The sequence below is a fragment of the Syngnathus floridae genome, chromosome 9 (assembly GCF_059516105.1).
Source record: "Syngnathus floridae isolate MCC-2025c chromosome 9, RoL_Sflo_1.0, whole genome shotgun sequence".
In the NCBI taxonomy this organism is placed as follows: domain Eukaryota; kingdom Metazoa; phylum Chordata; class Actinopteri; order Syngnathiformes; family Syngnathidae; genus Syngnathus; species Syngnathus floridae.
In genome coordinates, this window is record NC_142421.1 from 7,808,963 (window position 1) to 7,831,272 (window position 22,310).

At 38.3% G+C, this 22,310-nt stretch overlaps 1 protein-coding gene across 1 annotated transcript; it reads left to right on the forward strand.

The window, feature by feature from the left end:
• The first annotated feature begins 372 nt into the window (after positions 1-372).
• Positions 373-5,396, forward strand: cxcl12a (chemokine (C-X-C motif) ligand 12a (stromal cell-derived factor 1)). Its single transcript, XM_088385526.1, has 4 exons — positions 373-533; positions 2,371-2,488; positions 3,053-3,136; positions 4,276-5,396. Exons 1-4 carry the CDS (start codon positions 467-469, stop codon positions 4,301-4,303), a joined length of 297 nt encoding a protein of 98 aa, XP_088241652.1. The 5' UTR covers positions 373-466; the 3' UTR covers positions 4,304-5,396.
• The last annotated feature ends 16,914 nt before the right edge of the window (positions 5,397-22,310 follow it).

A 22,310-nucleotide genomic window follows, 5' to 3' on the forward strand; every position in this document is an offset into this window, starting at 1 on the left:
TTCATTTTTTTCTCAAAAACTAAAGATTTTATGACATATTACATTTTGTTTTTCAGAAATTAGTTTTATTCTTCAAATTTTATGACTCATAAAGTTGAGACAATGTTTTTCGATTCACTTAACATGAATATTCTTTTTTTTAATGTGGGGCAGTGGGAAGTTGGGGTATCTAGAATACAAAAATAAAACAGCTTCCTGCAAAAAATGATCGATTGTAATATATTTTCTTTGGTGCTCATGTTTTACAATTCTTCACTAATATTGCTTCCACTGGCAATTAACTTCTTGAGTAGCTTGAGGATGGATTTTATTTTGACGTCTTCACCGGAAATGGGATTTTCTCTCTCTTTCAAAGCGTGACTGGAGCGTGATGCGCAATTTAACTGCGCGCAGCTGCCGCTTGGTCCTTCACAACTCCTTTGGATTTACTCTGAGCAGGACCAACTACCCTTGACATTTGGCCACGATGGACGTGAAGTTACTCGCAGTCGTGGCTGTTCTCACTCTGCTGGCACATGTGCCACTTTCGCAAGGTATGGATGCAATTTGGCAAATTTATGGTCCATTTATTGTTTAAATGTGTGATCCTGTGCAATTTTTAAAAATAAGAAGATGTGTTAAAATAGAATTTCATTCATATTCCAGTATCACTTCAGTAGAATGGTTGTATATTTGTGCGTAAAGTGATTTTTTTCGTGACAATCCCCCAAAAAATGCGCAAAAGACAGTCATGCAATATAATTTTGCATTATTGGATTTAAAACATGGGTTTCCTTGAGTTAAAAAAGCCATTTCTTTAAAATGCAAAGTGCATTTTAAATGAAATGTATTTTGTCTAAGGTGGTACGTGCGTAAAGTAGGAGGTTACGCGTCTGTGTGTGGTTCTTGGCTGTGGAAAGTTCCCTGGCGCTATGCAGATCAACGTGTTTATTTGTTTTTCCACGTTGTTTACACTTTAATTAGTCCCAAATGAGGCAGCATTATAGAAACGGCCTCAGCTAGTCTGAATGGCGACTTCAGAAAATTGCGCGTTCTTTCACATGCAAATGGGGGATCAGGTGTAAAAAATAATTAGCAAGGGGGCTTTATTTCTGCCCCCCCCCCCCCCCCCCACACACACACACACACACACATACACAACGTGTAATATGTCATTTATAGACCTGTATTAATGACAGAATTGATTAAATTGAAGTCAATTTCCAAAACACATTGGCTTGGGTTCGCTGGTTTATTTTTCGGCATGAATCAACCGTGACCGCAGTTTGCACAAGAAATTTTGAGCTGTACAAGCATGATCATCATTCATCGTGAAACAATCGCAGCACCTTGAGAAAACAATAATTAAGAAAAAACTCAGCCTTTCTGTTCAATGAGGCTTTATTAAATTCATGCGCCTATATGAACGCCACTTTATGGTCAATACAGTTAAAAGCATTTGATTGTATGCAAAGATCGCATTTTATGATTCATGTGGGTCTAATATATGTGCAGCATTGATCATATTGGATGCATGTTGTTTCAAAGGTCATTTAGGATCAGCTCCAGCCCCTTAGAGAGCACACGGGATATGCAATGTACAAAATTGGTTTATTGACATCTCATATTTTATAGTGTATTTATTGCTATCACGCTAGGATAAATTGGGTTCATTGTTGTTTTTCTGCCGAACAGTTATTAGTTTTATTTGGCACATTTTTGCAGGGACAAAATAATTCACAAAAATGAAGAATAATGTTGTTGCACATTTGATTTATTGTCAATGGATTTAGAGCACAAGAGGTTCTGTAATCACCAAGCATTTGCTTTATCAAAATGAATGAAATACTGTTAATTGCATTTTTTGTTATTCCTGGAATTTATTAATCAAATGTGTTCATTAAAAGTTGATACATTGTTATGATTTTTCTCATTAAATAACTGATTACTTGATTAATTTTAATTTGAAATGTAAATCTCACTTTTTGTAATTGATTGAGCGGCTTGAGGCTCATCGGCCCTGATTTAGCATTTGATGAAAATGTTATTAATCAACTTGTCACCCAGGTAGAAGTTGTTCAGTTGTTCTATGTATAGTTTATCGGTCCAAAGGGATTTTCAATTTATTTTTTTAAACTGTAATTCAATTATGTGTTGGAATGCATGAGAGATCCAGAAGATGTCCGGTGGGATACATTGTGGTTATTGACCACCAGCCAGTTACAGTTGCTTCTATATTTTAAGTTTAATTGTATCGATTCCATGGGAAAGCTTTGCTACACTTTTGTGGTCACAGTTTGCTCCACTGTTTAAATACATTTATTTTGTTAGGATGTCAATGGGAATATATTTCAGCAGCTATTCATACTTGTTCATTTCTGTGATCTACAGCCAAGCCTATCAGTCTAGTGGAGAGATGCTACTGTCGTTCAACGGTCAACAGCCTCCCAAGGGGGTACATACGAGAACTCCGCTTCATCCATACGCCCAACTGCCCCTTCCAAGTCATGTGAGTGTATTTTTTTTCTTATTCCTACAGTGATCTATCAATTTCAGAGGTTTTATACCCCGCTCTTAAAAAGTTTTAATAGGGTTCCTCCATTTCTCACCATCAATCTCGAGGAGGTGACAGAGCGGAGAAAAGAGTTGGGCATGCATGTGTGCGCACACGCCCCTCTGTCACTCGCGCTCTCACACATGGGCAGAGCGAGCCCACCGAGGCGTGCGGAAGGAAGTGTCACTCAGTTGGAACGTGGGCTCACAACTGTTCTTGTAATTGTGTTCCGCTACAGCATATATGGAAATCTTGGCTTACTTTCATAAAAAAACGCACAAACTGGGTTTGATTGTAGTATGGATCCCACTTCAGTGTGATCCAGTCTTGACCTGTTTTGGAATTAACTACTTAATGCCCATTGCATGTGTTCAAAAAGAGTATAATATCGTATAAATATTTACTGTGACAGGTCATATGTTTGAAGAAGGCTGGTGTGCTAAACTAACACTGTGGCGCTAATTGCCTTTGTTTGATAGCTTTCATCTCACACTGGTCGTGTTCTCTTCTCGTAAATAGTGCCAAGCTGAAGACAAACAAGGAGGTGTGCGTGAACCCCGAAATCCGATGGCTGCAGCAGTACCTGAAGAACGCCATCAACAAGTAAGTTGACCTCAACACGCTTATGTCAATTTTGTCCGTCTGGTTCTTTCCACCAATTCGCTTCCCTCCGCTATAGACATTTAAAGTAAGCAGGATCGGAATGCAAAAGGTCAAATGCGCATGTAAATGTACTGAAGGGATCGTTGGAAGAGTAGCACCTCTTAACGGGCTTGTTTCTTGATAAAGTCAAATTATGCTTGTCCGTTAGGAGTCATTTATACAGTTTACTTTGTCATGGCGATTTGGGATTGAGCTAAGAGTATAAGCAGGAGTGTTCAAAAGCGATTGTGAACTGTGACATGCGCACAAGCTCCCATGAATACACTCTCAATGTGAATTTTCACTGGTGGAGGCAGCACTTCATCACCATTACTGTGTGGATCTTTGTCGGTGGTGCATGCATCGCCGAAAAAGTAATGTCTGTCACTCATGGTACTTTGCTGTGCTCACAGTTGATGACTTTCTAAGCCCCCACTGACAGATATTCAAGAGAGGCGCAGTCAGACTGTCTGTCTGTCTCAGAAACTATTTGAGCAGTTCAGGCTTTGTGTGTGTCACCGGTGAGGTGTGACCGCAAGTCAGCATAACAACAACGTAGAGTGTAAGGCAGCAACGGTTTGCAATGGATCTGATGTTTCCAATTATGGTCCTGCAGGAGACTTTACAAGCACTACTATATAGTACATGCACACAATGGACTATAATGATGCACTCAAACAAGACCATTATTTCTTCTATGTATCACTTTGAATAAGATTAAAGTATGAAAAAACTGTGATGTCTTTGACCTCATTTAAAAAGTACATTGATGAGAAGAGCAGGAATTGCCTTGAAAACTACAAGTTATGACCCAAAGCAATATGATGGAATGTAAAATGTAGCAAACTTAATAGTCACTAAGGGTTGCCACTGTGGACACATAATATGGAAAGTAGGTCTGGTTGTTGTAAAAAAAGGCCAGTTTAAAATAGAAATAATGAATGCATTACATTGTTATGGTGTATCAGGTTTCTCTTTCAATATGACTTTCATTAATTGAAACCATCATGTGGGACTACTGCATTTTTTATGCAATGTTGCTAAATACGTTCTGAACATAAAGGCATTCATTGTTCAACTTTTTGTCTTTTGTCTTCCAGGATGAAAAAGTCCAAGCAAGTTAACTAAAATTTCCACTAAGATCCTTCTGAGCCATCATTGAGAAGAATCACCACATTCATATATTGTTTCTATAAATTCAGTATTTACTGTATATGTTGTGTAGTCATCACAATGCTTTGTTATAGAGCACTTAGCAGAGCTGCCATGCTGCAGTTTCTTGCATAGAATCATTGCATCATCATCATCACCACCACCACCACTGCCATCGCTTAGTTTCTATATATGTTATTTGTGCTAAGTGCAATTATATCTGTGTTTGTTCTCTTAACTATAATGTACATATCTTTCTTTTGTTAATGGACTTCTTAACCGGTTCACCAAAATGTACCCCATATTTCAAGTTAATTGGCCCCTAGGAATTTCTATTGGTACCCCACAGACTGGGTGTAACATACAAGATTCTAGTAAAAGTCCCAATTATGATGTTTTTGTAATGAAATTAAGGACTCGAGCATTTCCTCAGTAATACTGCGGTTGCGATAATGCGACCCCCAACATGTCTGCTTTTGTTTTTTTATTCACTGAAACTAAGATCACATCTGGAGTCCTCATACAGGTTTAATGGATGAGAAATGGTCTAGTATCATAAAGTCTACTTCAAATATTCAAATATAAATAAATGGAGACCCCCCCCAAAATGACAAGCTTGATTTGGCTGGATTCTAATAGAAACATGGCAGCGATTTCAACAATTTGTGCAGCAATTAGTTGTAACATAAATCGCATTAGTAGTTATGAAAACAGTTGAAGATAAAGGTTTAACTGTCATGCAGATAAAAATGCACTTTATATCTGAGCTACTTTTCTTTTAACTCACTCACCACTTTTCTTCTGCTCTCTTTTTCTGTTTATATTCCACTATCTGTGTTCATAAATTCACACACGTGTAACTGTTTTCAAATCTGGGAGATGCCGATCTTATCGACGCATCATATGTAAGATTAATGTGATATAAATGATTTATTTTTGTACTCTTTAATGCATTCAAATGAAGAAACTGTACTTTCACAACTGAGCCGTCCGGTCAACATTTAATTGTCAAAATTGTATGCAGTTATTCAGTGAAAATATAAATTCACAAAGAAATAAAAAAATCCTGCTTGGCTTGGTTTTAATTTTTCATAGTGAACTTAAAACACTTGATGTAAACAAAAAACTGTCCAGATGACAAGTGAGCTTTCATAGAGTTAAACTCGACAGCTGTAAACGCACTGTAGGAGTACTAAAAGATCACCGAAGCCTTTCATGTTGAAATGTGTTTAGCTTGAAGTCACAGGACAATAAGCTTGCTTGTTCACAGAGAATTAACTAAACAAGCAGCCATTAGGAACACATTAGCGCTAAGAGGGATGAACTTTTAACTTCCCTTTGGTGGCATTATGTGAGGCGGAGCACGGTGGTTCATGTATGTGGTCTACTGAGTCAAACATCAGGGGGAGTGGATATTCAGATGTGGCTGTCTATATGCTGGTTTACTGATGAACTTTTGATTGACACAAGAAGATGCAGCAGACTAGTGAAATGCACATTGACCTCAGTCAGTGCCTGAACTGATGTCAAATTGTGTTAAATGCACAGTGGGGAATGCAGCAGGTGCACCTAGAAACCAGTTTTAATTCAAAAATAAATGTTTTGGGATTTGGGGTAGATTCAGACAGATGTTTCAGGTTTCAGTTTACTGCGGGACCTTTCCTCTTGTTCATGTTTCTGGAGGGATTCATTTTGTCACAGACAGGTAAGACATTTAAAGGGGTGGAGCCTTTTGGAAATGTTTGCTCTATTAGAGAAAGACGCAGGCCACATGGGCAGCCGGTAAGAAAATTAAAAATGTTTATGTGTGCTTGAAAGTAGTAATTTGTGTATCTGTTTCTTAGCATATACATCATAGTCATTTAAATATTTTGTTTTTGTGCAATTTAGTTACAAGGTTGATAATCTGCTTGAATGTTTGGTCAAATTCTAAATTGTATGACTTGTGCAACTTGAAAGTCTCCACAACATTGTTTATTTTTTTTTTGTCAACCGACCGATTCAGTTGAGATATCATTGTTAAATATAACTTATCTTTGCAACATAATTCAAATATGTTCCTGAATGTTGATTTGTCTTTCCACCAAAAATCATGCCTTTTCTTATCGTTCTTGTCCCAGACAGACAAACAAACCACATCTAATGTAAAACAATTCTAAGAGATCTTAACTCACCATATTCTTGCCTTCAGTGCCAACAACCACAGGTTAAAAGTATGCAGGTGGTGTTCGGGTGAGCTTAAAACCTATTCAAAGCTTCACTCTATAATTTGTAGACATATTTCTCAGTTTATGAAAAAAGAAACGTCAGCTAAGATCAGATAGTGCTTTCATTATGAAAAGCATTGCATAAGTGATGTTTATTGACAGATAAACCAGATACAGAATTTCTAAAACTAGGAAACAAGCATAGTTGATATCTTGTTCCATATTCAGTTTGAGCATATGATGGATCTCAGGTCATTTTTTTCAGGAGGGCTTCATGATGCTCATGTTGACCCCCCCACACTCAACAATTAGTTTAAAGAACAAGGTCAGCTACTGCAGGGCAAATGCTTGGCTACCATGTGGGATTGATATAGGCCTTTTCCGGGTGATGCCACTTCTTTAATTATTTGGCACTCAAAAGATGTGAGTTGCTAAAATGATGTGACATCAAATATTAACATCCATACAATTAAATAAACTGCTCCAAGTTGGATCTATGACTCTAACAACAAAACATTTCTACTCATTACCACAGTACGTGAATCCACAACAACAATCCAATCAATCTTGCATACTTTTAATTGTCAAGTGTATGTGTGCATGTCTTTGAGTATGTACCACCAATGTCTGTTCTGTGTCAACTATATCTGCCCTCCCCCCGATTTCCCCTTTCTGCAACTGCGGTTATTTACTCGCATTCCCTCCCCCCGCTTCCCCCTTATCGAAAACCACGCTGCAGCCTTGGGCCATGCTGTGTACTAACACAACCTCCCCAGGGGAAACATTAGTCAAGACCTCGCTATTCCCATATCAGATGACCCGTAGCGCATTTCACCCAAGTGCTGCACACTCTGACTCTTACAAAAAAATAAAAAATCATCCCAAGTAATGACTTTTAAATGACCTGTTGATTGCAGGGGGGTACTGATGGGGGGTTGCCTGCTTTTTAATTGATTTAACACTGACCGTGACCCGCCATCTCATTAATCACAATTATGACAATATTAGTCAGCCAAACGTGTTTGTTGGCGCGACGGAAGTTGAAAGTGACCAACACGTGGTGAGTAATAACACCAGCATGTGGGTGTCTGTTTGGAAACGAACGGGAGACTAATAGAGGGTCCTGTATGGCCGTTTAAAATCGCCCTCCTGCAGTCTCGCTACCTTTCATGTGCTAATATGGTCAAGGTTATGAGTCCCAACATCATCTATCTTCACATAGAATTTGAACAAGGCAGGGAGGGGTGCCACATATGCAGCATGGACACGGGGCCGTCCTGCGCACAATACAGCCGCCATGGTGCAAATTCTTTCCATGTGATTGGGTTTGCAAACGGAGAAACAGCAGCAAACTATGCATGTTAGGTACGGGTGACACACAATGGAGTCACACACCCCAGCAGCTGCGGGGTGCCTCCATCCGCGAGGCCCACAGGAGTTCTAACACCACTGACCCAAACTCCCACACTGTGCATTCCCCAGTTGCCATTCCTTCCCAGATTATCTACCACATGGTAATTGGTCGATGTGACTAGGGTGTCTCCGTCACTTGTGAACCGAATGTCTTCTCATATGTAGTGCAGATTGCCATGTGACACCCATGACCAATTTGGTCTGTCCTCAAGTAGAAAGAAACAGCTTGGCCATTATGTAGCAATGGGACTAATAGACTGTATTGGCTTCATCTTCAAGGGACACGATAGAGAGGGACCCCTCTGTTTGCCTGTGCTGTGACTCAATGACTGAGCATGTCTGATGGATTACGTCACCCACCACCAAAAAATACATTTTCTGAGAACAAAGTGATGAACTTTTTTTCATGTGTTGCACAAAGTTTTTCAGCAAAGAATTCTTTCAAACACGAGATGCACGATACCAGCACCAGCATTTGAAATTGAAATTAAAATGTCTCCTTTGAGAATACACAGCAATGAGGTCTTAACCTAAATTGAAATGTCCTGAGTATTGACGGATTGTTTCCACCCTTCACAGCTCTGCTCTCACTCTGCTAAGGTTTTATGAAATTTGATCTGTTTTTTTTCTTCTGTGAATAGCGTTAAGTGGTTAGCCATGCATTGTGTAGAATTGATTTGATTTAACACCAGAATGCAAAAAGGAAAATTACATCAAGAAATGATTAAATGGTGGTGACTAAAGTTCTGTGTGGCTAATGTTTCTAGTAAATCATATTTTTCAAAGGATAACAAGTATATTAACAATTAAGGCTGCACAGTGATGCCATTGAGTCTACTTGGAGAAATCATTGTGGAGATCCTTGATTTTGTCTCGCATCATGTTGGTCGGAAGTGGCGTGACATTATCTGTGAAGAATGTGCTGAATGGCGTTTGGAACCATATTAACGGGCATTGATAAATAGGTATGACGCCAATTCATCATGACTGTACTGACTGTAGCGATAACAATTTGAAATGTTGCGACGTGTTTGTTCACCTTTAATCCTTGGACACCACTTTCGTTTCAGCTATCTAGAAGACACTGTTCGTAATCAACGATCAAAAGAACTGAGTGGCTTATTTTTTCCTGATACTGCCCCATTGAGCAATAAAATGGTACATTCCAGTCACACCTATTATTCTGTTGGAGCAGTAATTTAGGAGCTGACGATCCCCTGGCCTTGGACACACAATGTGTGCAAGTCCAAAATCAACACTATGAAGTCAGAGGGCGCTATACTGTACATCCAGGCTGTACAGCTCAAATGAATTATGTGGCCATTAATTAAAGTATTGCAACATTACTGTACAGTTCGTGTCAGCTAACACATTAACTTAGAGACTAATAGTTCTCATCTAAAGAGGATGCAGGGAATCATTTTCCTTCCTTTGGCCTCTATGTGGAGAGTCCCAAATCAGGATGCTGGGTTTAAAGAGAACAAACAAGGAATTAAGTACTATAATTAGACTTCCTTCAAAATATTTTGTCAATTTTTGTAACGAGTGAAATTTGTTTACATTGCCGTGAATGCAGTGATTGCAAATATTCAAATTGTTAATGATTGTTAATGAAGATAAATGAAAAAGAGCTTATTAAATATTGTTATTGAGACTATGAAATATCATCTGTTTATTTTTGTTTTTTATTCATAATAAAATGGATTTTCATTGGGTTCTACAAGCTATTTCTTTTCCACCTCAATCTATACAAACGAAGGAAGAATTACGAATGAAGTTCACTGAACTGAGGTTTGACTGTTTATTCTGATTCATTTGATTATTGTACTCTTTTGTAGTTTCAAACAGCAAAGTATACTTCTCAGAAGTGTTTTTAGTAGTTTGGTTATCTGTTTTTGCTACAGCACTGTTGTATATTCTTGTTTACATCACCAATTCTTTAAAACTCAATTCAATAACGTCACAAAAACTAGACTGAATCTTTCCCGACCAGAAAGCCACATGAAGCTGGTATAGAGCCTAGGAGTAAACCATTATTATAAATTCTAACCCCATGCGTGTGGAACTAAAGGCACATGTCCACCTGTAACTAGAGTTTCAAGTGTATTGTTGCTTCTCATCAAAACTGTCACATCTATTTAAAATCACCCTATAGTAAAAAGTATGATAGTTCTCTGGAGTACATTACTTAAAGTGATGAGTGCCGGCGGCTACAAGAGTTTTGACAGTAGCGACATCAAGAAATTAAGTAAGATTGGCAGCTGGAAAAAGTCTTGCAACAATAACATACGTATCATAACATAATTCAGCGACAGATTATCAGTTTGCAAATGTTGACCACATGTTACATCAGTAACAGCAGGGCAACATTATCATAAACTATTTCAACAAGTATCCAAATATATGTTGCGTGTTATGTGTCCAGGTCACACAAAGGTAATACAGCACGTTAAAATAAACAAAACAAACATCTTTTCATAAATGACACTACAGCCTGTTTTGTTTTTTAGATTTTGATTTTATTTTGTTATAATAGTTAAATACAAAACTTGACATTTTTCTGTTATTAAATAAATAATTATCTAGTTCTTTAAAAATAATTAAATAAATTATGGAAAAAAATCTAATTAGAGATGAGTGCTATTCATATTTCACACACAAATTTCAATGTACTTATAAAGTCAAGTCAAGTCAAGTGACTTGACTTGACTTGACTACTTATAAAGTGAAAGAGATCCAACTGGTATTGTTGCGCAAGTCTAAACAGAAAGCTGCTCACCTAAATTTAGATTTTTCTTCCTGATAACTCTTTTTGTCAACGCATAAATCTTGCTGGTTTGACAAAAACAATGTGAGTGCCTGGGAAAGTCAAAAGAATACATAGATTGGTCCAGTTTCACTTCTCTGACAGACTAATGGATTCGTTTACAGTGGGGGAGTAAAGAAAGGCGTTTTTGATACCACTCACACATGATGAATTTTAAAAGCCATTTTCTGCTCGCTGAGTGAAAAACAAGGAGCTAAACGCGTCACATCACAGTGATGTAGTGTCAGATTTATGGTTTGAGTAAATAGTTGGAAAAGCATGAAAGTTGCAATCGGTTTACTAAGCTTTTTTTTTTCCTTCTTATCAGGAATGTTTCTCAAAGTACTCAAATCTTTCCTATTTGGGCTTGAGACTTTTTTTGACCTTCCACAGTCTCTGAATGTGTTATACAAAAGGTCTTGGTGAACATTTTTTTTTGTGGCGCATAGAGCTGGTGTGTTGGGATATTTTTATTTTTTATTTTTGCAATACTTGGTTTGAAAAAAAGACTGTCCAGTACAGTGGTGCATATTTGTTTGAAATTTTACATTTTATATTGTGTGAGACATATTCATTAATTTTTTACTGTTTCTCCTGTTTTGGGACATGGCTGAGTTTGAGCTTATCCCAGCGGACTTTTGGTTGAGGGTCAGGGTACACGCTTGACTGGTTGCCACTGAATCACGAAAACAAATAATCACAGTTACCCTTGTGGGTTATTTAAAATATCCTTTAAATCATTTGTGCATGTTTTTGTGAAGTATGGATTTCTCAACAAATTACTTCTTCATAAATTCAAATATAAATGATAACAAAAACAAGTCTCTGAAATGTTAGAACTGTTTTGTGCATTCATCTTTCTGTGCAGCCATTTGATTTCTCTTTACACTTCTCTATTTTGTCCAACAAAGATTCATTGCCACGATGTGGCAGTCATTACTTACATCTGCACTGGAGGAAAAGGAGAAGAAACAAATCACCCGAGAAAAAAGCTCAACTTGGAAGGGAGGGGATATGAAAAAGTTTCTCAACCGAACCCCAAAGGATGGTCAGCTTTGTCTGGGAAAATACTTTTACTTTCTAAAGACGTTTTATGTGAATCTATCAAAAATGTCTGATATCACACTGGAGTCCAGTTTGACATTATTTCACATTTTATAAGATAACTTTCACCTCTTTAGCATCATTCTAAAGCTTCAGTCTGTGTTGTGCAAATCCCCAATGGACTCATGGCTAACATCAGCGCAGTATGTGTTTAAGCAGGTTTTAACTTTGTTATTTTATCCCCAGTGAGGGAGAGAGGATGTGTTTTCAGATGTGGCCACAGGCATTGTGGGTATACTAGATGTTTATTTGTCTTTCTCATTGACAGAGGCTGTTATCAGCCAATTAGACTGAAGAGCATGTTCACCTTCTCCTCGAGGCATTTGTTTTGCCCACAGCAAACCTATCAATGAAACAAACACTTTTTGTGGGTTTTTTTTATAAGGCACAGGAAGTTTTTCTACTCTCCATTTGGAGTAGGGAAGATTTTAAGTACAATGTAAGATGTGCCATGCTCAATGTACATAGGGAAAAAAACATTACTTTATTCCCTCAGCTGTCCTCAGAGAGCCATCAACAGAGTTTTAGGGTTTCAGGGTTCATTGCCCAGCCCACCACATGCAACTTTGATTTAAATTGTGTTGTTTCGCTCTTACGCTTTCCACTGCAGAAGGCATGTTTTCTGACAAAAACTCTAAGAATTAGAGACTTGCTCATGGGAAAACCTGGATGAGAAAATGAATAAAGGATGAACATGAGAAAATATTGAACATCATGTTGTTTAATATATTCTCAAATTATACATCAACTTAGTTCATTAATTATGGTGCACCATCAGTTGTATTTTCACTGGATTTGGCAGCACTTTGTTTATACGCAGATGTGATGTCTGGCCAACTTTTCACATTCTAAAAGCTTATCATAAAATAAGACTTATATCTTTCTAATTCTGGTGATGTCATTCCTTCCAAGACAAATGCATTTATAGGCTGTAATTGGTCCTCATAAGTGCCTATTATCCACAATAAAATAAAAATAAAAAAAACCTTCAGAGTTGATACTTAAGACCAAACAACAAACGAAGAGGAATGTTGATCATGCGCTCACACATAAACACAAACCAAACACTCTCCCTCAGACCTGGAGGCAGACGTAAGTTCCTTGTATTAGTAGAGGATGTTTAGATCTTGTCCTTGGAAACCCTTGAGGGAGATTTGCCAAGGCAAGACCTCACCGACCTCTAACCTCACGGAAGGCCTAAGAAAACACGGACGCTGGTGCGCTGAAACCAAAAACAATTTGCACCAAGTATGTTTTAAATGGAGAATATGCGGAGTAGATGCTGCAGCAGGACAGGAAGGCAAAGTGTGGTCTTCAGTAAGTGTCAAGGATAATAAAGTGGGGCTTAAGAGGGTTTAGGTGCTGTTGGCGGATAACAGCAGGACAAATGAAGAAGACTTCTCTTAACAGCAGCACTTGACTGATGCCAGCTGAGTCAACATCATCCCCGCGGGAATTGAAGATACCTGCAGGAAGAGGAGCAGGAGGGAGGTTGTTGCTCCGCATGAGTGTGAACATTCCTTCTCATCACAGACGACACACACACACACACACACATACACACACACTCAGCTCTTGCTAATTACGGTGGGACCTCCACTTCCGAGTGACTCCACTACGAGCCATCCCTTGTAGCTAGTAGAGCTGTAGCTTCAAAATTGTCAAAATATTATTTCTGAGTGAGCAGAAGAAGAAAGAGAAGCAAAGTCAATATTTATGTATTCATTTCAAATTGTATCGGAAATTCTGTCCATCTGTTTTTTTTTTTATAGCATTTCTCCTGAATTCAGTCGAAAGATGGACTACTTGATTGATCTCCAATCACAGATGCAAACAATCACTCTATGCTATAATTAAAAGATGGACAGGAAACGTTACAAACTTAAAATTTCTGAATTTTACATCATGACTCCTATCCTGTTCATGAGCCTTACTCAGAAACCAATAGCACATTCCCACGACTATTTTGTACTGCATCATCAACTCCCTTGATGGAAATCGAAGCCTGAGCTGGATTAATGGCTTCATTACAATAACTTTGCTCACTGTAGGTTTTCGGCAATATTCATGGTGACTGGGAGGCAGACAGATGGATTACTCTGCTAATTTATTCTTGGTTTTATTTTGATATTGGCTATATGTTGCAAAGAAAACAATACCTGAAATCTACTCTTCATTTAGATTGAACATAATATAATTTCTGGTTCTACATGTCACCTCATGGTGGCCTCAAGTTCAGTTTAGCTTTAGCATAAGGCGATGATTCATGACGGAAACGAACGCTGTGGGTGGTTGGAGCAGGATTCAAGGTCCAATGAGTGTCCAAAGCATCTTTACACTGTGCAGAGAAGCCAATACATTGGCCGTCCTCATTTCTAAAGCTACATATGTACGCCCCCCTCAAAGCACACACCAAAAGACAGGCAGATGGAGTCATGACTATTTGAGTCAACGTTCCACTCAAAAGAATTAAGTTAGCATGTCTAACTCGAAGTGGAGAGGTTCCAGGTTTGAATCTTGGCTCTGGCACTGTTGTGTGCCCTTACATGTCCTGACCTTGTTTGAGAAACATTTCTCCTGGCACATCACTTTCCTGCCACATTTCAAAAATATGTTTTATGTTTTTTGAAGAACCGGCTGAATTGAATCTATGAGCAGCATGTGGCATTTTTCTGTAGAAATCACTCTCCCTAATTTCTCCCGTATGTCATCTCATTGAAGTCATAAAATATACACAGTAAACATTTTCATATTTTCTGTCAACTCAATGAAAAATGGGACGAAAGAAAACATAAAAAAATGAAAACATCTGCATGTGATTTCTATACAAGCCAGCAAACTTGTGATTTTCACTTAAAATATTTTGCATGCCAAAAACAGATGTGTGATTCTGTTTACGCAGCTATCTTACACTTAAAGTTAGCATTTTAATGTTAACATGTCCTGCAAGGTGGTCTTTAGTGAGCTTTGTTTGGAGGAATAACCCAACTTGATTTGCCAAATAGTTGAGAAATGTGATGACATGACAAGTAAACAGAAGCAACCGTGACCTTTAACCTTATGTTCTGGGATGATTTCTGGAAATTGCTAAATTATATTTCTTTAGTTAAGGCTTCAGAGAGCATCGACCTTTAGTTGTCAAGATGAAGATGAACGGCACAAAACTGAACAGAGCATATTCTGTTAGTCAGTCCCACAAGTACTGTAAATGTATTCTGACAATTACTGTCTGTAAATATAACAGACCCTCCAAATTCCCCAAAGTCATACAATTAGGAATATGACTAAAACTTGTTGGCTTTTTGTGACTTTATTACAAGAAGAAGCCCTCACAAGTAGCATTAAGAGAAGTATAATTCAAAGAAGACAACAAGAATTTGAAGTTATTGACTTGATTATACTCTAGCGTCACCATCCATTTATTTTTCTTTCGTGCTTGTCCTCATTCGGGTCGTTCATGAGCTGGCGCCAATCACAGCTAATGGAAGTCAATAATAGAATTTGCCAAGTAAAGTGTCAAGTACACTTGAGTCATTGCACAACTCTTTGAAGGTTTTTGTCCGGGAAAAATTCATGTAGTTTTTGGCACATAACAATGGAAATAAACTGCGAGTAGTAAATGTACTCCAAAGTGAACCTTTTGCAGCAGGATTAAGTGCTTTTTTGCTTACATATTGTCCTTTATCCTCCATTTCTGCCTTTTAATTTACGTGGACGTTTTTGGATAAAAAGTTCTTACTTGCTGCCAAAAACCTAATTTTGAAATCTAATTGTGTTTTCCCTCTAGAAGAAGTTTGTTGCTTGTTGGCTCAGTTTTCACTTGAACTTTAATGCGCTTGTTTCCTTCTGTGGAAGCCTGTGCATTGCCTTTTCTTTTTTTTTTTTAGGCTTGATTGTGCTTTATAATGTCATGGGAGGATTTGTATGACGTTAGAGGTTTTATTCTTGATGAAATATGCTGACATTGGTGTATGACAAGGCCCAGAACATTTCCTCCTCTCAATGTCACATCCATTGTTTAACGTAGTATACCACAGTGTCCTTATTTACTCCATGTATGTGCGGTGTGTGCATGAAGAAGGAATTATTCATGTAAATCAGTGTTTTCTGCAAAAACTTTTTTAAAATGCATTTTGTAGAAACCCAAAAGCCTCACATGGAATAAAAAGTAAAAGTTGTGCAATTAATACAAAAACACGCTGTTTTCCCTGAAACTTTTTTTTTTTGTTCAGAAATACATAAAATGTTTTCCTATGTTGGTCTGAGATTTCCTGTTTTTCCTTACACGGTTGGTAAGGTCCTCATTCACAGTTTGGAGTTCCCCCCAGGTCACAAAAAAAGACAGATAACAACACACACACACCTCCTCTTTCTCATTTAACAGCATCACGACTCCCCTTAGGATTGCATGGCAGGAGGCAAAACGTGTTCAGCACAATAAAAATGTTCCCACACAGGAAACACAATAACCACTGAAATAAAGCGACAATGAAAGTGACATGACCTGAAGCGCGTGAGTAACTAAACATAGGCCAGAAGCAAATGGCTTTGGGTCATGAGGTCCTGCGAGAGAAAGTTCACCGTTCTCAAAACTGAGATTAAAGATTATGACCTAAAACACCATAAATCATCAGAGGACAAATTATTTCAGCAGAAATCCCATTTTGTGATTACAATCAACAATGAAAGTGATTGCTTCAGCACCTGGTTGCTAAAAAAAACATGTCTGACTTTGAGTTGGGGATGTTTCTCCTCCAGGGACCATTTTATTATTAAAAAGTCCTCCAGGGCCGTACTACACAAAACATGAACAAATATGACGACGATTAGCTTTACAGTGGTGTCCATTGAAATGAATCGAAAGGTCAACACTCCATTTCAGCACCAAATTGTGCTCGGTCTGTTTGCGCGCCTCGCTCGTTCTTCGCGGAGGATAAATAATATACGTCTGCAAGTAGTGCCATCTTGTTTGTTTTGTAGATTCTTTGGCTTCCTTACACACAACAAAACATTTTGTCTTTCCGCCTTTGCACAAGGTGGAGAAAAACATAAACAACAAAGAGAAAAGTGAGAACATTGAAGAAGAGGAAATATGCTGCTGTTAAAACCACAGATGAATCTCGTGTGTGTGTGTTGAAGGCTGAACTGGTGGCACATAGGAAGTCATGTAGGAAACAACATAATGAAGGTTGGATCATCCCCCCCCATCATCTCTTAACCATAAACTTTGTTGGAGGTAAAAATCAGCTTTTTTATTTGATCTCTTTGCTCATTTTTTTTCACACTTGGTGTATATAATATCATATGTCTTGTGTTTAATTCACCTTGCCCACATCAGTCCCCGATGTCCGATCAAGTTGCTCTGTCTACTCTTGGCTCGCAAGCATGCTTCTTCTTTTATCACTTCCAGAACCGTTCCTTTACTTTGCCAATGCTCCTAATTTATCTGCATGTGTCTGCCATGCATATAAAGACACGGAGCTCAATCTTTATTCTATACTACACGTGTGCCTTAGAGGGTCACTTGATGCTCACAAACTCAGTGAGAGTCCGTTCTGTCACTGAGCTTTTTATCCATATAAAACACAAGTAACCAAAGCCTGATGTATAGTTAATGTTCGTGCAGAACCAAAATCAAAAGCCAACATTCATTATAAAGCCCAATGACATCATTGCAGAACAACTTCATATATTTCTTCAAATCACTTGGTTTGTTTTTCCTGATTGTTCATTGTTCTCCACACCTGATATCTCAGTGTAGCTGGAAACGCTTACAAGCATGGAATTAAACAAGATCGATCGCCACTGTTTATTTTGGTTCCGAAATTTCTGGCCTGCTCTTTCAACAGCAGAATTCTCAACAGCACATAAGACAAGGCGTCACCTTTGTGTACATACTCGCATAGATTTAATCACTGGGTTTAATTAATACAAACCCCAAATAAATCATTTCATCTACAGAATATGGAAAGGGTTAAGTATGTCTGGAGGGAGCAGTAAAGTATTGCTACGTACGACTACTCCATGTACGGTAACCTCTAACTCCGTTTGCCCTTTCAATGGGGGGCATCTAATTTTGTTGAGTAAAAGTAGCAGAAGGCTGAAGCAGAGGGGCTCGCAATGAACAAAGCTGCATCCTAATTTATGACCTGCAGCACAGGGGGGCACAGTTGCACTTCCTTGACTGTGAGAGGTCGCCGGCCAGGGCTCAACACCTTATGATCCTTTCCAAAAGTAAATCAAGTGTGTCAAACTGTGATCAGCTGAGACCCCATTTTAGGCAACACCCCTTCTTTGGGATCCCGAGCTTGCTTAGCACACTGGAGGATTTCAATTTAATACACATAATGCCGACTTGGCAAGAAATGTAGATTGGCTTCCTGTTCCCAGAACCTCCACGTCTCATTGCTCTTTGTCGTGAAGCAAGATGATGAGTTCTGAACTTGTGGCTTGACCTAAACTTCATCACCCAGCTGTCCTAATGCTTTTCACCTCTGCTACATTGTCCCAGCGCTGACGTATCTGTTATTAAAGTCCAAATCTTTTCATCGGTTACATCCGTGCATTCTCACGCTTAATAACTTATTTATCTGCTTCCTAAGCTTGGTGTACTTCGGTGAACCCAAGATGAGCCGCTTGATTCAGCTTCACACCAAATCCTGTTGTTGTTCTTCATCACAATGGTTCACTACCGGGACATGAAGAGTTGGTAGGTTACTCCGTGGTGAGCACAAGTGACCCAGCAAAGAATTTGATAGCTCAGCATATTTTTCTAATGATTCTGAATATAAAACAATAGAAAATATCCAAGCATTCATTTTTGTTTTCATGTGCAAAATAAAAAGTCAGCTTGAGAATTTTTCTGTTTATGTTGAAGTGAGTGAAAAATCACATCTGAGCCAGGGAGTAACATTTGGTGGAAGTTAATGTTTACAACTATATGTTTTGATTATACTCAAGTTTTAATGCTGTCACCAAGCTGAAACTCAAAAACAAATTCAGGAATTGAACGGAGGACTGAAAATTTGTTTAAAATAGCGAATCACAGAAAACTAAAATAACATACAAAAATACCAGTCAGGCCCTCAAAATCTTTTCACCAAGTATCACGTTTTAAAAAACGACTTAAATTAACAAATGCTACCATCATGACCAACATTAACATACATCTACCTAATACTGGAACCGTAAGTTAATATACAGTAGCAAATCAAGTCATGTGTTAGTTGTTTGACCCTTTCAATTTTCCATTCTGCAAGTGACAGACTGTGTACATCACATGACAAGTTTGTGTAGAGGTTATTGCATCTGTTTATGATTGTACAACTGTCTAAAATCACAAACAGATGCATTAAGCGGCTACTGATGAGAGGTTAGCCCATCCCTGTAATCACTATCAGGCCCTCAGAGAGACGTTTTACTAACTGAGGCAGAAAAACACATGGGAGACATTAGCACTGCCAATGTGGTCTTACATGCATGTACTGTACAATGCCACCCAAATGTGCAATGCTGTCATGTCGACGTGATGAAATTACACACGTGTTGACTTTTTCTACAGTCGACATCCTTCTTTCTTGTACCTTGGACCGCTCCCACATAAATGAAGAAGCACTTTTTAATGTGAAAAATTGACTTGTCACTAAGTAGAACACCCAAAGTGGAGGACAATCTGTTCTGTCGCTGGTTGACTTCCAAAGTGTTCTGATTTCAAAGCAGTTTGCGCTAAGAAAATAATGTAAAGTGACGGAATTTGTTCCAGGCTCGGTCTTGCCATCATTAACTTTGCAAGGCAAGTAAATTGTTTACATTCCTAAGTGTCTTTCTTTTTTTCTTTTAGAAAAGTTATCTACTGTCTGCACCACTTTAATAAACAAAATCTAAGACAACTTGGGAGTGGTTACAGACCGATACTGTCACCTGGTGGCTCTTGATAGATAAACGGACATTCAACCCATGTTCAATTTCTGCGTCTATGATTATCAGATTTTTTCTTTGCGGTCTGGTACCGTTCTTCTTCGGCATCATGAAAGCTAAAAAAAGCCAAAGAAAAAGTCAAGCATGTTCAGTTATTTTGTTTTATAAACTCAAGTTTTGTGGCACGTCTTTTAAGAAAATTATTCATATACATCGCCCATTCTGTCTCGACAATCATAATCAGGCCATGAAAAGGAAAAAAAAGAATCTAACAGCACTTATTTATTTAGTAAATTATACTATTTCAAACACAACAGATTGATCCATCTAATTATGCTATAGGAAATAGCTCGTTCTGGCAGTTAAAGGGTTTGCTGGGAAGAAAGTGGGTGTTCAAGGGAAAAAAATCACTTGGGAAATCATTTCCTAACACCAGAGAAAACAAGTGTGAGGGAAGTTAAATGCCCGTTGGCGTTTAAGACAAAATATAGTGGAGGTAGTTTGCAGATAATTAGGTACACATTTACAATTGGGGATATGCACAAGTATAAATTCATGGATGGACAGACAAATGTTTTTTTTTTTTTTTTTTTTTTTTTAAGGAAAAAGTACACAAAGTACTAAAATGCATTGGACAGATGAAGTTCACATCGTCTGCTTTGACCCTCGTAAAATAGATTCATAATGCAGCGTGACATCCAAAAATGGGAGACGCAAAGGCTCTTCAGGTTGAAGAAAAAAAAAAACTCCACAATGCTTTTGCCTTTCATCAAAAATATATCCTGAAGGCATTGGTCATATTCCAAACTGTTGATGAAGGCCATATGAGCAAAACTACACGCATAAGTTAAAACAAGGTACTGCCACTGATTAATTACTGCAAATACCACATAAAGTGTTGCATTCAATGCACATAAACATTATGCGTATTTTGGAACCATTTCTCTGAGAAGCAAAAGTCAGCGAGTACTGAGGACATAAACCTGTTAGTGTTAAGTCTTTAAATCTTGCTCCATGTGTTATTCTACTGTCAGGCTGGAGAGGAGCGCAAGACGGCAGCGCTTACACACCACACACCCTCTGGGAGGTGCACTCTACCCCCCTATGCCAAATAAATCTACAGTCCCCCAACATGGGTAGGGATTCATTACATGCACTCTTGTTCACACATAAAGGCACACATTAAAATGAAGATAGACAGTTTGGCAATTCACTACCCCTGTGAGCGTTATGCGGTCAATCAAAGGAGCTTCCCTGGTCATTACAAAACTTCAGTACCATGCTGTGCAAGTGGTAAATGTTCCAATTCGGGAAATGTTTTTTTATGTTTTGCCTGTATCACACTCAAATGCAAACACAACTTCAGTGATGTCTCAAGAACAGCTCTCATATGTTTGACAAATCAGTAAAGAATCTGTCATCTCTGCATAAATTATTTTGCAGAACAAAAGGCAGAATTTTTCAAGTGAATTCAGAGTTCAAGCAAAGTGTGAAGAGTCTCTGTACAGTCGTGTGTGTAGTGGCCGTCAGGAATTTTACAAGATTCCTGAATAAACGGTTCATTTCAGGGCCACCCCACCACCACCACCACCACCCTGTCGACGATTATGTTTCGATCCATGATGGCCACCGTCATGTTACAGTAGCTGCTATAGGTGTGTGTGGGATTATCATTTTGATTACATTTCTTTTATCACTGTAATGATAATACCAATAACTGTGATATTCTGTTTTCTGACCATTTCATTGTTAGTACACTTTTAAAGTTAAAATAACGCTTGTATAGTGCAGACTATTGAAAATGGGTTGAATATCAGAAGCTCTTTAATTCAAACAAATCTAATGTAGAATGGAATGTTGGCCGATGTGGATCATTCAACACTGCACAGCAAGATCCCTTGAGACTTTTCAGATGTCTTTGTTTAACAAATATAGGTTTAATGATTTGGCATCAAACCTACTGTTAAGCATTGGAGTATGATGCTGACCGCAAAAAGAGTTGGAATCATGCACTCCATCTGTGTGCAATGGAGTGCAGGATCACTCGAAAGGTGATCACCATCATCCCAAAACAAGCAAGTGGCTTGCAGAGCTACTGATTAAGCGGAATTGAGAAAGCAAAACATTACAGGACCATTTGCACTAGGCTGAAATTCAGCATATTATTCTGCTGCTACAGACAATCCTGAGTGAGAACTTTTAGTGCTCATAATAGAATTTATATCTCAGACTGGGGAATCGGCTCACATTTCAACAAGACCATAAACTCAAGCAGCGTGCCAAGAAAATACAAGCACTGCTTTGGGAAAACACTGACAGTCCAGAAGCAAGATATTGACTTGACTCTGGAGATGTCTGAAAATGTACAAGCACTTACTACACTTGCCACTCATGTGTTTTCTGTGGACTTCAATGAAAACAATTCCAAATGTCTGGAAACCTTGAACCACGGTACATAATATCATCTCTATCCCTTGGTTTAAAAATGCTGAATTGAGACAAAAGATGGAGGGCAAAATAGATGATAAGTTTACAT

Bases quoted from the DNA above. Each gene is read 5' to 3' on its own strand.
- cxcl12a (XM_088385526.1), top strand. From the start codon at position 467: ATGGACGTGAAGTTACTCGCAGTCGTGGCTGTTCTCACTCTGCTGGCA. The intron at 534-2,370 runs GTATGGATGCAA...TGTGATCTACAG, and splicing joins ACATGTGCCACTTTCGCAAG to CCAAGCCTATCAGTCTAGTG. The intron at 2,489-3,052 runs GTGAGTGTATTT...TCTCGTAAATAG, and splicing joins AACTGCCCCTTCCAAGTCAT to TGCCAAGCTGAAGACAAACA.